The sequence below is a fragment of the Epinephelus fuscoguttatus genome, linkage group LG22 (assembly GCF_011397635.1).
Source record: "Epinephelus fuscoguttatus linkage group LG22, E.fuscoguttatus.final_Chr_v1".
In the NCBI taxonomy this organism is placed as follows: domain Eukaryota; kingdom Metazoa; phylum Chordata; class Actinopteri; order Perciformes; family Serranidae; genus Epinephelus; species Epinephelus fuscoguttatus.
In genome coordinates, this window is record NC_064773.1 from 16,280,483 (window position 1) to 16,297,008 (window position 16,526).

Sequence of the window (16,526 nt, forward strand, 5' to 3'; positions counted from 1 at the left end):
GCTGTGACGAACCTCCCTTTACACCGCAAACTTGCAGTATGTGGTGACATGAGATGGGAGCCGTGTAACGTGTGGCATTAGGGTGGCAAGTGGCAACTGAGATCATCCCCCCCCCCCCAAAAAAAATTATTATTGGGCAAGGGAGCTTGCACAAATATTTGGCAAGGCTGGACTCCAATGTACATATAGACAGTGATAAATTATTTTGTGGTGTTAATCAAATTAAACAATGCGATATGAAAATTAAAAACAGAAATGCTGTGAGGAATTTTTGGGTTACTCAAGCACTGTGTCGCTATAACCTGACCACAGCACAGAGGTCTGTCCTTGCCTTGCTGAGATTTGGTATCTTGCCTCTGGCAGTGGAAACTGGGCTTCAAATTAATTCCAGAGGAGAATAATAAGTGTCGCCCGTGTGACCTGAGAGGTCGAAAATGAAATGCATTTTTTGTTCTATTGTCCTAAATATCACAGTCTTAGATGTAGTGCTTTCCTTGAAATGTCTGCAGAATGTCCTGATTTGTTTTCCATGTCTGATAAACGTAGACTTTAAGACCGGATACAAAGTGTGTCACCTGGCTTGGTTTGTGTTAAATGCGTCCCAACAGAGTCTAAGGGCGAATGTGTTAAAGGCAGTTTGTGCCTCAGTTATGTTTTACAGACCGAATCACAATGACATCACTAACAACAACAATCCGTTCCACGCAGACAACTGGCAATTTCAGCCCTAACTGTAATGTTTAAAGATATATAGTTAATCACACCTAGCTGAACTATTTCATGTTTCTGCTTTGTTCTGCTGCTTATGTACAGTGTTGCTTTGCTAGTGTTTTTGATTAATCAAATTAACCAGCGTGGAAGCTAAGCAACATACTTCTGTGAGCAGGGGTCGTATTTTAGCCACCTAGAAAAATCAATATCAGTTCAAGTGTACACTATATTTGGAATACTTTCACCGCTTCACCTTACAAACTAACTGATGGAGATACTGGTAGACCAGCGCTCTCATGTTCTGCATAGTAAAATAAGTGGTTTTGTCAAAGGCGTCTGGTGGCTTTGAGATAATGGCTTCAGTTCCCTGCTGGAAAGGACGTGAAAATCTTCTAAACATAGCATACACTTTAACTTATAATGACTTTTTAGGTGGGCCCTTTTTTAGGTGGCTAAAAAACTAGCCAATTAGGACATTTTTGTTCAGTGAGGTTTCATGTTATGTATGTGACACGGGGGCTTCTATCTTCAAGTTATTGTAAAACATTGTGATTTGATCTACAGCTGTGATGTCTAAGGAGCAGGGCTGTGCTCTTTGACTTTTTTGACACGCTTGGAGATGTATTATATCCTCCTGAGACTCTGTGTCCTCATATGAGGACATCTAATCTTGGGTTTACTTGACCTTATACTTCATTCTACTTAACTTAGACCTGTTGTCTTCATTCGTAGACACTTTTTTGTCCCATCTGGTTGTGTCGGCGGAGCGCAGAGAAGACGATCAAATTTGACTATTGAGAGGAAGTAAAAGTCGTAACACGGTTTTCGTCGGTATGCGGAAATCATTTGCACAATACACCAATCCATCTAAAAACAAGATGGCAGCCATGTCTGCCAAGTCAGTCTGCAGCCGATCCCGATACAAAAGTGGACAGGGTCCAAAACCTGATCACATTTAATGGTTGAAACGTGTTTATTTATGATTAATAATGTGTGTACTTTGATATGGAATATGGACGTACTCATTTGAGGACAGTGGGACTTAATTATCATCGACAGTGTTACTTTTTTTTTTTTTCATCTTATCAGGTCCTACTGATCCCAAATACCGAGGAGAAATTAAAAATTCATACTAAAAAAAGTTTGTGTCTCAGGAGGCTATTTGTTCTTTTGCTCTCATTATGTTGTTGCACTTGTTTATGTTTCTGGTGCCTTGTGAGCCAGTGCAGGCTGGGCACCTTTTGGTGCATAACACTTTGAAAATAAATTACTTGAATGAAAGAAAGAATGACCCATGCTGTGTTTAGAGTTTAACTGAATATCAGATGAGGATTACTAGTTTCAGCAGCAACGTGATTCTGGTTTTACAGCCAATCTTAGAAATGAACAGTGAAGAGGTATTAAGTTTTTGGGCACACAAATATTCTTTCCTTAATTTGCTGTATATTTCTTGGACCCTGGATGAAAACACACCCTAAATCCTACATTTTCTGGAGCACATTAATTAGTGCGAATGAGGATTTAGCAACAAATTAGGAAACTTATTTAATGTGTCAGGGTAAGGGAAACAGGAAAAGAGAGCACTTACTTCCTTGTGGTCCGAAAAACTTCACTACAAATTCATTGAGTCCGCTGAGGATGGTGACTTCATGCTTGCTCTCAATGCTGTAAGGCTGTTAAGGACAACGTTTTCATGTGACTGCGTACAGATAAACAAACACAACCTGAGGGACTACAATAATGAACCGTTCTTGAATAATATTCAGGATCACTAACATTTTGGCCTCTCTGAAATGGTGATTCAGCCGCAGTTGTTTGCAGAGTAACACATCATCACATATTTTGTTGCAGGGACGACAAGGACACGAGCAGAGTCTGACCTTTTTCCTCTCTCCTAACCAACATCATTCTCTGATATCATACAGAGTTATGAAAACTAAAGGAAGAGATGATAGCTTCAGACAGATAATGAAAACAAATCAATGCAGGAAAATTACACTTGGATTCTGTTATGACCCTGAGTCCTGAAGCCTTACTTTCAATGACAATTGATAGCTTCACGGCAATTTGTTATTCTGCACATTGAAGTAATGTCCTCAGACTGAATGTGAAGTATGCGGGCCAGTGAATCCCCCCCCCCCCCCCCCAAAAAAAAAAAATCATGCATGCTCACATAAGCCAGCCGATCATATTCACTCATGCTACAGAGAAACATGCTGGCCTTTCTAATAGCCCTGGACATTAAACACAAGTCCCCACAGAGAAACATAGTCCATCTCCTCACAAAGAGCGTCTAACATTCTTGAAGTTTATGTTACCACCTACACTGCTGCTGACAAAACCAAATGTACTATGTGTGTTGGCCCCGTTTCTCCTATAAACTGTATAAAAATAATGGACGTAGCCACCTTGACGCCACACACTGGTTTGCGGACTCCCATTTGAAGCCTCAAGTTTGGCATTTTGACCGTCCCCATCCAGAAGTAACTATATTTGGGTGAGCGGCTGGCGCTGTGGAGGAACAAGGGATGGGACACTATCCTTAGACAGCCTGTCACTCAAAGCAGCCACGACCTTTATCCATAACTTTGATTATCCACCGTTAATTATGCCTAACTCTAAGCCTTTATAAAATGTACACAGGTGAGTTATAGAACAATTCACCCCAGGCTTAGTTGTCATGAGTGAGGGAAATTAGTTATAGACATCAACGCCAATTTTTGAACCAGGCTTTTGGAGCCAGCCTCAAGTGGCCATTCGAGGAAATGCAGTTTTTTGCACTTTGACGTTGGCTTCATTTTTCAGCCCCGGTGGTTGCAGCTTGGTTTCAACATTAGAACAAGAATCAAAAAAAGATATAAAACAGCTTGGTTTATAGCAGGCAATTTTTGATTTAACTTACTTTAGTGTCATAAAGATGTTGTTATCTTCTTCATAATTTACATACAGAATTGGGCAATGTCCACCTGTTGGGGTGGGGGATGAATCTCACAATTCCAATCAGGACCAAGAGTGACACAAGGACAGACACAAGGACTGAGATCAAAATCACAATGGTGGCCTCAGTGGTCAGTGACTGACTACTATCGACCCAACCCTAATCTCACATAAAATCATGTGAGAATGCTCAGATTGACGAGAGTGGCAACATTAATCCAAATAAGCAAATTCTCCAGCCAATCAGAGAGAAGCACTCTGACAAGGCATGTGCAGGTTACTTAAAGGAGCTATATCTAAGAAATCTACAGCAAATAGTTGTAAAATCATCCTAATGTGTCACAGAGACTAAGGAATAATGTTCATATAACATAATGATCTCACCGACAACAATAGTACAGCCAGAATATTCGCATTTAAAAAACATTTTTACGGTCCGCAAATCATGTTTATGTTTTGAATTTGTGTTTTGGCCTGTTGCGCCACCCACCGCCGTCTACCAGTCACACAGTCAGTAGAGTCTCAGCATCAGTTACAGTTACGACTGAGCTACAGCAGCACGGCAAGCAGCATTAGCAGTGTCCCGGTACATAGCATTAGCAGCCGACTCCTCCTCAGCTGTATCCCAGCAGCAGCGTAAGCAGCAGAGAAGCCGGACTTGCTCGAACAGTCCGCTGGAAAACCGAAGATCAAGGACGCGGCGACGCAGCCCTGCCATGGCAGCCGCCCGTGGGCAGACAAATCAGTCTCCAGCGTGCCGCTGTCCAGCAACCTCGAATCTGTAGGGGAGGGGGGTGGACACGACTTGCGGCAGTATTTTGAATTTGAGTGCAGTAACCGTTTTGGCCACATGCTTACATACAGCGCCTTTAACTGAGATGTGCTTTTGTCAAGCAACTTACACTAAGGTCACAACCATTTGATATTTCGTTGAACGCGTCTTCATTGAAGAACCTAATTTTCATCATTAGGGCTATTTATTTCTGACCATTTAATTTGCATGTTAGTGATCTGTGGCAGAGTCCTGCATTAGGTTGTGAAAAAAGGTGATTGACGGGTGGGAATGTGTCACTACTCTGCTGACTCTGTATGTCCGCTGTGTCTTTTAGGCCACCCTGGAGTATGAGAGCCACTTCAATCAAGTGCGTTACCAACAGGCACGTTTACTGTGGAGATGTGCTGCTCAATTTTATAAGAAAAAGCAAAAAATATTGATTTAGAATTGTGTTTTTTAATTACCTTTAATTTGAAATATCATATCTTAGTTTCACAAGTATGAAATGTCCGAAATTGATCACATTACACACGCTGCCTCACCAAATTGTTTGAACAGAGCATCGTTATTATGGGATTTGCAGTTTCGGGTCGGGCCGCAGATCTTGTGTCAGTGGGTCAGGTCAGATTGCGGAACTAATTGGTCATATTCCTGTTCAAGAGCAGATCTCGAAAATCACACCTGTGCAGGACTCCTGATCTATCAAAAGGCAGATGCTCTCAGATTTTAGCAGAATCTAACCCTCTCCATGCAGCAGACTGCAGATCATGTAGATTCTGTAAACATTTGGGTGTACAGATGCTTGGATGCCAACTACATTTCTAAGATTAATAACACCAGATTCTCATCACATACACTCTAATGGGGTGCAAGAATCTTGTTACTCCAAAAACAGAAAAGAAAAAAAAGGAACCTGACCCAGCTGTTCAACTCTGTTTTAATATGATTTGCCTTTTTACCCAAATCGTCTATCACAGGAGAAATTAATACTTCAGTTACAGACATATATTAACAAACCCTACAGAATGGTTTTAGTCAGTGTATTACTTGGCAAATCCAACATCACAGCTACGAGCATATAATGTACGCTCGCTCTGATTATTTTTGATCTCCACTCTCACACAAAATCATCATAGGGAAATTATTTCCCTTTCATCTGAGCAGAGGGAAGAGGCAGAGGAAATCAAATTGAAGCAGAGAGAGAGAGACAGAGACTTAAAGAGAAAATAAACAGGAGGAAAAGAAAGGGGATGAAAATCACAAAATGAGAGTACAAGACTGACAGAGCACATTAGAGACAGAGGGTGCAGAACATGGGATAAAACTCTGTTTTCCTTGCCGCACAGTAGCAGCTGGCTTGTCAATCCTGATTGAGTGTGTATCCCATTAGCAGTAGCACTGACCCCTCAAAGGGTTAAATCAAACTGGAGGTTATTTTAAGCTCTGGTTGAGTCTGCGAAGAGCAGACTGAATCCATGGCTTCTGCAAGGAAATGTGTCATTGTCAGACAGAAGAGGAAGCTCTCTGCTCAGACTCGTGTTGAAGTCAAGGAGACATTCTGACACTATTTGATGCAAAGGCCAAGACAGAACGAACAACTAATAACAGCAGGAGGACAGTATGTACCTACAGCGTGCTAGCAAAACAACAATTAGCCATGTGCAATAGGGAGACTCCAATCACACACATCAGGCTGCATGCATCATGTTTACATTAAGCAGCTCACTACACTCTGCCCTTCATGTAAGGACATCTAAAGCACCTAACTACAGTAGTAGTGAAACTACTGGTGTGTGAGTAAGTGTGTGTATGACCCGGGAAAGAGGGAAGCACCACCAAGGAGGGGGGATGGTATGGACTGTGTGTTTTATGATCGAGCAAGGCAGTGAGGCATGGTGGGGGATAAGCTATTAACGGGGTTGAATCAACACTGATTATGCTGCAGGCTAATTGACACTGGCCATACCGACTAAGAGGCCAGAGACGAATGGCTCTACCTGTGCAAAATCAGACCCTTACGTTAACCTTTCAGACATTTAGTCGACACTTCTGAGTACATGTTCGCAGGATATCGTGCAGCATGAGTTCACAGCAATGTTAGAAGCGAGTTGCAATGCAAAGGTCGGGGTCTTGGTGATCTGCAAGTATTCGTGCAGCCATAGTGAGATCATGTGAGTGAAGGAGGAGGTAGGGAAAGGGAGTAGCTCATGTTGCACCGACTGACTTTTCACATACTGTTACACTCACGTGATAATGATGTGAACACAAGTTACACACAAAAAATAACCACAGTTTCTGATTGTGACTGTGACTGTGACTGTGGCTGTGGCGAGCACCTTCCATCAATCTCCACTAGCACAAATACACAAACACCTTTTTTCCATACCCCCTTGGTACAGATATTAATCGGAGTGTGGTCTTTGTTGATTTGCTTGGTTAAAAAACCATAGCAGCAACATGTGCACACATTACTCACAATCTTAATCTGAAGGAACAATCTCAGACTTTGACGTCAGCACTGTCACCTTCTCCTCTCATCCAATTGCAAAACTATACATTCACGTTGATAAGAGTGTGGCCATGTTTCATGTCATCATGACCTAACTGTTTAATCCACAGGCCTTTTGTTTAATACCAGGAGACTGAAACCTTTAAACACTCATTCCCTCCAGCCAGTAAATAACTACACGTCACTTTCAACAGCACTCCTTCCCCTCATGAAGGAGTTTGGCAGGTCTGTTAAAACAGAAGGGAGTTCCTGATTAGAGCCTGTACACGCTCATCAGTTTGATGGAGTGAAAGAAGTATTGAGAGTGTAGTTGACAAACAGCCACTCAGCCAGCCGAACAGGGAGAAAAAGATGGCCACAAAACTGGATAGGCAGGACATTCAATATATACCAATTAACTGTGCTGTGCTGTCGTTTTGTTTGGGGTTTTTAAAACAGAGGTGACATGATGACGCATTGCATTTCAAAAGGGAAGGCAAATTGGTTTCACTCAAACAGCTGACAAGAAAGCAAGACAGAAATTGGGTTGTACAGTGCATTTACATGCACAATAATATTACATCTATATTTGAGACATTCAAATATTGTGTTTCAGTGCTGCTCTGTATAAAGTCCAGTCAAGTGAAGTCAAACAATCTGACTGAGAATGACCTGAATCAGCATATATCTTCAATATTAACAGTATAATCTGCTAGCATGAAAAAGCTGGTATAATGCTGTGCTATGATTGTTATGTTCTGGCATATCTCACCAATTATTTGGTTTGGAAAAATCAGATTTAAAGAATGTGTTACTGCATTTCAGCTGCTGTAGCAGGCTGTTTTAATGCTGGAGTGAAGATGCTGGCAGTCCCATATGAAACCCAAAGACCTAGCTAATCTATTGGCATGCTAGCTTGTCAGGAAGGGGGTTAAATGATGCTCCCAAGTTAAACAAAATTTTGGCGAGGAAAAATCTGGCATGGCCATTTTAACAGGGGTCCCCTGACCTCTCATCTCAATATATCTGACTAAATACGGGTTCTGTGGATACCCATGAGTCTCTCCTTTACAGACATACCCACTTTATGCTAGTCCCATACATTTTTTTTGGCAAAAATAAACATACTGTTGATTTGATGCAGTACAATTATGTTATTTTCGCCTATTGTATTTGAATATTTCTGCATATTGTGGTCTCTAAACAGTCTTGGAAATGTATAAATTGGGTATTGGATATGTGTAATGATATTAGCCTTCATGGTAGTCATTAAACTGTAGTGACACCATTTTTGAAACTTGACCCCACTGTATAAAATGACCAATTGTGACCTCCACCACTGTGGGAGGAAGCCGGAGTGCCCGGAGAGAACCCACGCTGACACGAGGAGAACATGCAAACTCCGCACAGTATGGCTCCCACACCCGGGATCGAACCGGCAACCCTCTTGCTGTGAGGCGATAGTGCTAACCACCACACCACTGTGCCGCCCCGATGAAATTTTACAACCACAAAATGGAGATGTATGGCTTTCGTAAGGTATACTGACACTAAGGAGGTTTCTCAGCAGTTTCCAGTACAGAAGTGTACTAAAAAAATGCAATTCTTATAGAAAACTCCACATGTCAAATGTTTTCCTTTTTTTTGTAAACAAATTTTTATTGAATTTCAACTGAAACAAGTTATACATTTCACTGTTGGTTCAATCGTACACAAAAAGGAATAGAAAATGAGGAAAATAAATAAATATAAAATAAATAAGGATTTCCCCCCCCCCCCCAAATCAAATGTTTTTGATACCAAATTACAACATGGATTTTCCTGTGGCATTCCTCGAGGTCTTGGTGTCTTAATGTGGTATTTTAAAGTGAATTTTGCCCGTTTTTTTTTTTTAAATAATTCTCAAGTGGTAAAAAATACTTTGGCAACAAATCTGTGTAACATAAGATACCAACAAAAAAAAATGTTGGAACAATTTATGAGACATCATTAAGCATGAGAATGACTTTCGCACACTTCAGTCACAATGTTCTCAGCCCTATACGCTCTAAACTTTAAAAATTTGAATGAGTTATTAAATATTTATGGCTGGAAAAACTTGTCACACAATGTTGAGCTGCATCTCAAATTAATCTTTAGTTTCCCTGCTTTCTGATGATGTATACCACTTCTATGTTACATATACTACTGACCTGCTATCTCCCCCTAAAGATCCCCCCGCCAAAATGACAAAAATGGGTCTATGGTAGGGTTCAAAATGGCTTCAACGCATTCCGATCAAGGCTATGCATCTACTTGTTCCCCATTCCCATCATAACGACTATCTCTCCATCCCCCCACCTTGGATTAGTATAGATAAGTCATAATCTGTGCATAGTCCCAGGTCAATAATCTTTTACTCACACTTATAATCTGATACACAGAGCCCAATCAATCCAGAGGAACATACACACATTCTCATCACCGTGTCTCAGACCAACGCTGAACTGTAAGAGCAACACAGCCGCATGTGTTTTAACAACATTTCACTGCAAGACATTCTTCATATAATGACATACTGGCTTTACAACACTCACACTTAAAAACACTGTGTAAAAAGAAAAGGTCTAAAAGAACTACCAATTAGTCAAGGTTTATCCAAGCACTGAGGCCAACTTTATCCTGATTTTGAACTTTATAAAGCACATTTAAAGGCTTAAGTGTAAGAGTATGCAGTAAATAGCATTTACGGTTGTGGTCTAGACATGTCTTGTTTTTCTTCTGGTCCATTCAGGCCGCTATCCCTGTGTGACCCTGGATCAAAATATCCCATCCTGACCAACCCCCTTTCTAAGAATGGAAAACAAACATGATGGGGAATCATAAACAGCACCCTGTCAAACAATGTGGTGTCAACCGTGCTCAAACGTTTCCTCCTTTGGAGACAGAAGCTGTAAGGGAGGCACACTGGCTAGTTTCAAAGCAGTTCCTTGCCTTATCTTTCTTTCTGCAGAGAGAAAGGGATGGAAAAGCTCACAATATAATTTCATCAACAGGGTGATGCAATAAATCTAAAAACATCAAGTATCAACACGACTCACAATAACACTATCAGCGGCATTGTGCATCTTTTACGTCTGTGGTAATCAAATCCAAAAAGACCAAACTGACTCTGCAGGCCAGTTAAGATTATTTACATCTGAGAATACAATACTCCAACCACCTGCTGACACCTCTAGCTCCAAGTAATTCTTTTAAAGGAAAGGTAAAGAGCTTCTGGGTGGACGAGTCTGAAATAACAGGAAAGGCAGCAAATCAAATAATCCCAAAAGGCATTTGGACAGGATTTGGTTACCGACGCCATGCAGAACCTCCAGTTATTAATGGCACTAACCAGAGAAGAAGACTGTCAACGACTGAGCATAAGAAGCAAAGCAAAGCGAAGACGTCTGCCTGAGAGACACTAATAGTCTGTAACCTCCCGAAAAGCCAGCGGGGAAGAGGAACATAAAAAGAGCGGGTAGAATAAGGTCAGCCAACAGAGCACGGGGGCTGAGACAGAGGGAGAAAAAGAGCATGAGAAGATGATACTAAGAGCGGTTGAAGAATAAAGCAAAGAAGAAACGTGGACAGAGTGATTCCAAAGGAGAGGCTGAGAGACAGTGATGCAGAGATAATGAAAGAAAAGAGTTCAGCCTGGTGAATGCTGATCTAGCCTTGCAGGCAGATCTGGGATGTGAATGACATCATTGCTATGGACTGCAGGCCAATGATGATGATGATGATTATGATGGTGACTGGGCCTGAGTGTGTGCAGACACACAAACGTGCAAAATCTGTATCTGTATTTGACTTTACTTAGACAATTCATGCTATAATAGTTTACAGTTATGAGCCATTCCAGATTTCCATGTAATTGGCGATTCAATATTAGCAAGAGATTTTTCATTTGAAAATTGCAAAAACTTCTGCATTATTGGGCCCCAATCAGACAAGGCGTGTTTAAGCAGCCTGGGGCAGCTTTTTGTAATTGTTTTCAATGAGAGTGAAGTGTTTTGCTTTTGCATTGATGAGTACCTTGTGTTTTTCTGCTGTATCAGGGTTGGAAATTAGCACTAGCCGCTAAAGTGCTGGTAAAATATACAAGTGTCTGCTAGATTTGCTTCACTCATGAGCCAAAAACCATAGTAATGTAGTAAGTGGCTGGTAGATTTTGGAATCTACCAGCTACAGTGGCAGGTGGACAAAAAAGTTAATTTCTAAAGGTCGTTGCACACTGAGTCTGTTTATTTCATCTGAAATTGTCGCACATCTAACAATAAATACGACTTCACACTGTGTCAATCACTTTTGCACAGTGAGTCCGAAACTTTTGTCCATTATTAAAATTTTCGGAACAGGTTCTATTTTCTGCATTTCTCGCATCTGTCAGAGCCTTTAGAGATGTTTGACCAAGAATCAGTGAAGAAAATGTGGTTGCGGGACATAGCTGCGATAAGACGGAGGAACGGGGCGAACGGAATCAAAAAATTGCCTGATATCACTGACGTTTTTTCCCCATTGTCCAGTCAGACAGTTTGACAGGTGGGGCTCTGTGGTGGTGATGACAACATATGGTATCATACATGGTTTGCGTTAAGCTAACGTTAGCTCAGTTTAAACGTCCCCCTAGGTAAACTGCAAGACATAGGTTTCTGAACAAATTCTCACCTGGACTACTTTGTAACGTTTTCCAAAAGACGCAGCAAGCTGAAAAAAGGCAGCTATAGAGCTATAGGGGCAGGCTTCAACATAAAAGGCAGTGTGGTGCACCTCATGTTTTGCAACCTACAGAACGTGCTCTGTCTGACAAGGGCCTTATGCAGTTTGGTTGTGCAGAGCTTTTGTTTGGAACATGGTAAAAATTAGACTGAAGAGTAGACAGAGCAGTAACAGAATATAAAATATAAAATAGTGTCATCTGTATAAAGATTTATTAACACATCAAAAATATGACAGAGGACATTATTAACATAAATAGAAAATAGACTAGAGCCAAGTGAAGAGCCCTGTGGAACTCCTTCACTTATGAGCTGTGTCTTAGAACACGGCTTTTCATGTTGAGGTTCCCAATAAATAATCCTTCAACGTTGCTTATGGGCTGAATTTAAAAGAGAAAAAGAGCACAAAAAGAGGTTTTGACATACACCTGCTACACCTCATTTGCTGACCTGACAATACAAGAGTGTGAAAACTCTTCTGTCATCTGCTGCCGCTGGGGAACACAGCTCCGCTTCATAGAGGTGAATACCAATACTGCTAAAGTGATGTTCATGCTGTCAGTGCATACAGGACAGCTTTTTAGCCTTGGGTAAAGAGATACCATGGTGTGTGAATGATTTTTTTAGTACATATGGATTGGATGATGTTAATTTGTCAAATCAGTACTGTAACCTTCACAGGGAGTATCTTGTCCAAGAGCACATCTTCATTTAGAGATAAGAAACTCAAAGGCAGCCATCTCTCTTTCGTTTTCTCTCCCTTATACACAGATTGTAACGACAATGTACAATCAAAGGCCTTGCAGATGAAAGGCAGGAAATATAGCAGCTGTTCTCAGAGTGTGAGCAATGGGTAGGCTTCCTCTGCCAAAAGAGATACAAGTATAGACTACCAAAAGCACAAGCTAATATTCTTTACCCACAAGAAACTGAGAGGAAGAAGGCTTATTGACTTAAGACAGTGAGCTACATTTTGCAACAAGGGCAACAGAAAGCAGCCTTGTACATTTGAAAAACAATAATGAAAGAGACAACAAAGTCAATACCAACATTAAACCAACAACAAAGCTGTTCCTTCTTCTTCCTCCAAGTATGGGCTCAATACCCACTCTGATATTCAAAGAGAGCCAGAGGAAAAATTAATTTTGCATGTCTAAGTATGACTGAGTGTTTTGCTCGTTTGCAGTCTCTGCCAGCATACGTCTTATCTATACATGTGGATTGCTTCCTGTAAAGTCCCAGACTTTGTGTAAATGGGCTCTATGTTCATGCATTAAACTTTTTATGTATTAGAGCACTGCACCGAGCCAAGCAGGATTACTGCGTGACCTCCACTACACTCTCCGATCTGAAAACAGAGGCAGCCAGTGTAGCACAGCAACCATCCTGCCACAGCAGGCAGAGCGAGTGATAGGCACTGTGTTGCTGTGAGAGTGAGATTTAATGAGTTCAACACCAAACAAACACCGTCACTGCAGCCGTCACCAGCCAACCCCACTGACCCACTCCGCCACTCTCTCTCCACCTCTCACACTCCCTCTCATACTGAGGTATTAACGTCTTCCCCGAGCTGTTTACTTTCTGTTATTGCTCATTAAGTCCAACTCTCTCTTCTCAATCTTAATGCAGATTTGGAGCCTGGCTGAACCATTTCAACCGTCAGAAACCCCCTCACACCCCAGCTCATTGACTCAGTAGTTGGATAATCCTGTGAATACATGGCAAGCGAAAAGGGGACAAAAATGAGAATGGATCAGACAAGAAGCCAAGTTTCATGACAGCTCGACTTTTTTTATTTACAATACTGATAATATGACAACAACTATCTTCCTATACCAACCATAAAGCTGTTAATATTCAATTCAAGATTTTAGTTTGCCTGTTGCTTGAGTTGTCTATGAAGATGACACGCACTGTCACTTTGGTTTAAGTGAGAAGTCCTTTAGGGCCAAAGTGAAAACAAACAACAAAAGTCAACTGCTGCCATATAATTAGCTAGCTATATTTGAGAACGAGCTAAAAAGGAGAATGGTGGAAGAAAAACACATTACAGCAACAACAGCCCAGATACTCATTTTCACAAAGTTTATATTAAATGAGGACGTTTTAATTTGGGTACAGCGGATAAGTAGCTAATCATCAAGCCAACCTGACAGAACTCAAAGGTCACAGATGTTGGTTTAGGGTGCTTTACAGTATGGCAGAACAGAAGTGCAACAGTGATAAGGAGTTTAAATGTGTTTGCTCGACTGATTTGGAAATTGTGGTGCCCTCCTCTGCACAGGATGTACAGCCTGTTATGCATCATCCCAAATCTGATTTAGACAAGCTCTGCAAAAACTGCAGCTCAATGTATGGCCAGCATGGTTGTCCTCAGCTCTAGTATGAGACAAGAGGATCTTGGCTCTTCATGACTGGCCTGGCTGGCTCTGATAACTGAATATAGGTGTACTGGTATGATACTGATACGCCTGTGGTCACGCCAGCTGCTCTCACTTCCCCTTTTACCTGCCCAGATCCCACAAGAGATTCAAGATCTCACCCGTAGCTTTGTAGAGCAGGGGAACTAAGGACTAACAACCAGTGCAACAAAATACTTGTAAACAGATTAAGCAAATGTTATTATCCTATGTCGTAGCAGAACAAACAAATTAGCCACAAGGAGTGATGTAATCCTATAGAGACTAGGTTAAAATAGTTGGTGATGAAGCTCTTGCTTGCTTAAAGGTCCAGTGATTTAGGGGGATTTACTAGCACCTAGCGGAGAGGATTGCAGATTGCCACCAGCTGAAACTTCTGCAGGTCAGAATTCCTCCAGTGTTAATGGTTTAGGAGGTTTTTCTGGTAGCCTAATTATGCACAGAGGACTCTTCCTCTCCAAAACAAACGCACCAGATGATTAAAACCAGTAAAACACTGAATAAAGCAGTTTCACATTACAAGTGTTTCTCCTACACTGTTCGGATTGTCAGAGGTGGGTTGCTAGCCCAGCACCTGCTATTGTGTGCTCACCTTTTTTATCTCTGACAACTTATGATCCAGACATTCAAGAGGTTTTTACCAGGAGCCGAATTATCATCTTCCTCTCCAAAAGAAACAGACTCTGTGATTTAAAACAGTAACAACATTCAATCAAGCAGTTTGATGTTAAAAAACACGCATTTTTCCAATGCTGCTGGTCATAGAGGGATGTGAAAATGCAAATGGGACAGTGTTTGGTTTGTCTGTTCTGGGCTACTGTAGAAGCATGGTGGTGCAACATGGCGGACTCTGTGGATGAAGACTCCCTCCCTCTGTAGATAAAAAGGGCTCATTCTAAGGTAATAAAAACACAACGATTCTTATTTTCAGGAGACAGAAAACATACTTGTTAAATTGCATTGTGTTTCTGCCCATATATCCCCTAAATCCTACACGCTGGACCTTTAAGCAGAACTGAGGGGATTGCGAGATTTTGGAACATCGCTATCTTTAGGTCAAGATTCTAAAAACATTACACAGGACACATTAAAGGAGCTATATGTAAGAAATCTAAAGCAAATAGTCGTAAAGTCCTCCTAATATGTCACAGAGACTAAGGAATAATGTTCATATAATATACTGATCTCACCAACAACAACAGCACAGCCAGAATATTCGCATTTTAAAAAAAAATTTACGGTCCGCAAATCATGTTTATGTTTTGAATTTGTGTTTTGGCCTGTTGCGCCACCCACCGCCGTCTACCAGTCACGCAGTCAGTAGAGTCTCAGCATCAGTTAAAGTTACGACTGAGCTACAGCAGCACGGCAAGCAGCATTAGCAGTGTCCCGGTACATAGCATTGGCAGCTGGCTTCTCCTCAGCTGTATCCCAGCAGCGTTCGCAGCAGAGAAGCCGGACTTGTGCGAACGGTCTGCTGGAAAACCGAAGATCAAGGACGCGGCGACGCGGCCCTGCGATGGCAGCCGCCCGTGGGCAAACACACCAGTCTCCAGCATGACGCTGTCCAGCAACCTCGAATTTGTAGGGGAGGAGGGGCGGACATGACTCGCGGCAGTATTTTGAATTTGAGTGCAGTAACCGTTTTGGCCACATGCTTACATACAGCGCCTTTAACTTACTTTAACCTCTGCTTATCACTGAAAACACAACATAAGCTTCGCTGATCTCTGACAGGAAATGGGTTACATATGTGACAACCTTTAACTCTGAACAAAACAGACCTGTTCCTCTGTACTCATGTTTCATCTTTACTTTGCTTTATCTCTTTACTTTACTGCTGCCTAACAAAACATCTTGGAAACGAACTAGACAGCTAGGCAAAGCCAACAACCACAACTGTACGACAGCACTTTTTTTGTACTGCAGTTTTGTGATAATTAACCCAAAACAAACAGGCCATAAAGGCATAAAATAAGAGTTAAAAGGTTAAGACTTTGGCACAGCCATGCTGCTGATACATTTTTCTCCCCGCCACCCACTTTGACAGGTTATAGTATGTTCTGTTGTGGTTATGTTTATGGGACTACTAACAATGATGCCAGTACTATGGCATAGAGCAGGTAAGCTCACAGCCAGCTCGCTCAGACACTGTAAGTGTTTAAATTCTGATGAAGCCCTTGGTGCCAGCGTGTGCGGTCTTTGCGAGAGAAAACGTCGCAGAACGTTTTACATATCAATGGACACATGGCCCCAAAGGCCTGACTCACTGAAATCCACATGTAAATGTCTGGTAGCTGTTAGGTGCTGCACTCACTCGATGGTGGATGGGAAGTAAATTAACTCTATGAACACCCCAGTTTCATTTCTGCTTTAAAAATCAACACAGAGGCATACAAACCACCCCAGGGCTAAAACACCTTGCGATTAATATGGTGACAGTTTTGGAAATTCAC

At 41.6% G+C, this 16,526-nt stretch overlaps 1 protein-coding gene across 1 annotated transcript in view; it reads right to left on the bottom strand.

Annotated features, from left to right (window-relative positions):
• The window catches only part of ube2h (ubiquitin-conjugating enzyme E2H (UBC8 homolog, yeast)), a 35,691-nt gene that overhangs the window by 12,581 nt on the left and 6,584 nt on the right, over positions 1–16,526 (bottom strand). Inside the window, exon 2 of the mRNA XM_049566606.1 lies at positions 2,300–2,376. Coding sequence (XP_049422563.1) covers positions 2,300–2,376 — 77 coding nt within the window. The remainder of the gene's footprint in view (positions 1–2,299; positions 2,377–16,526) is intronic.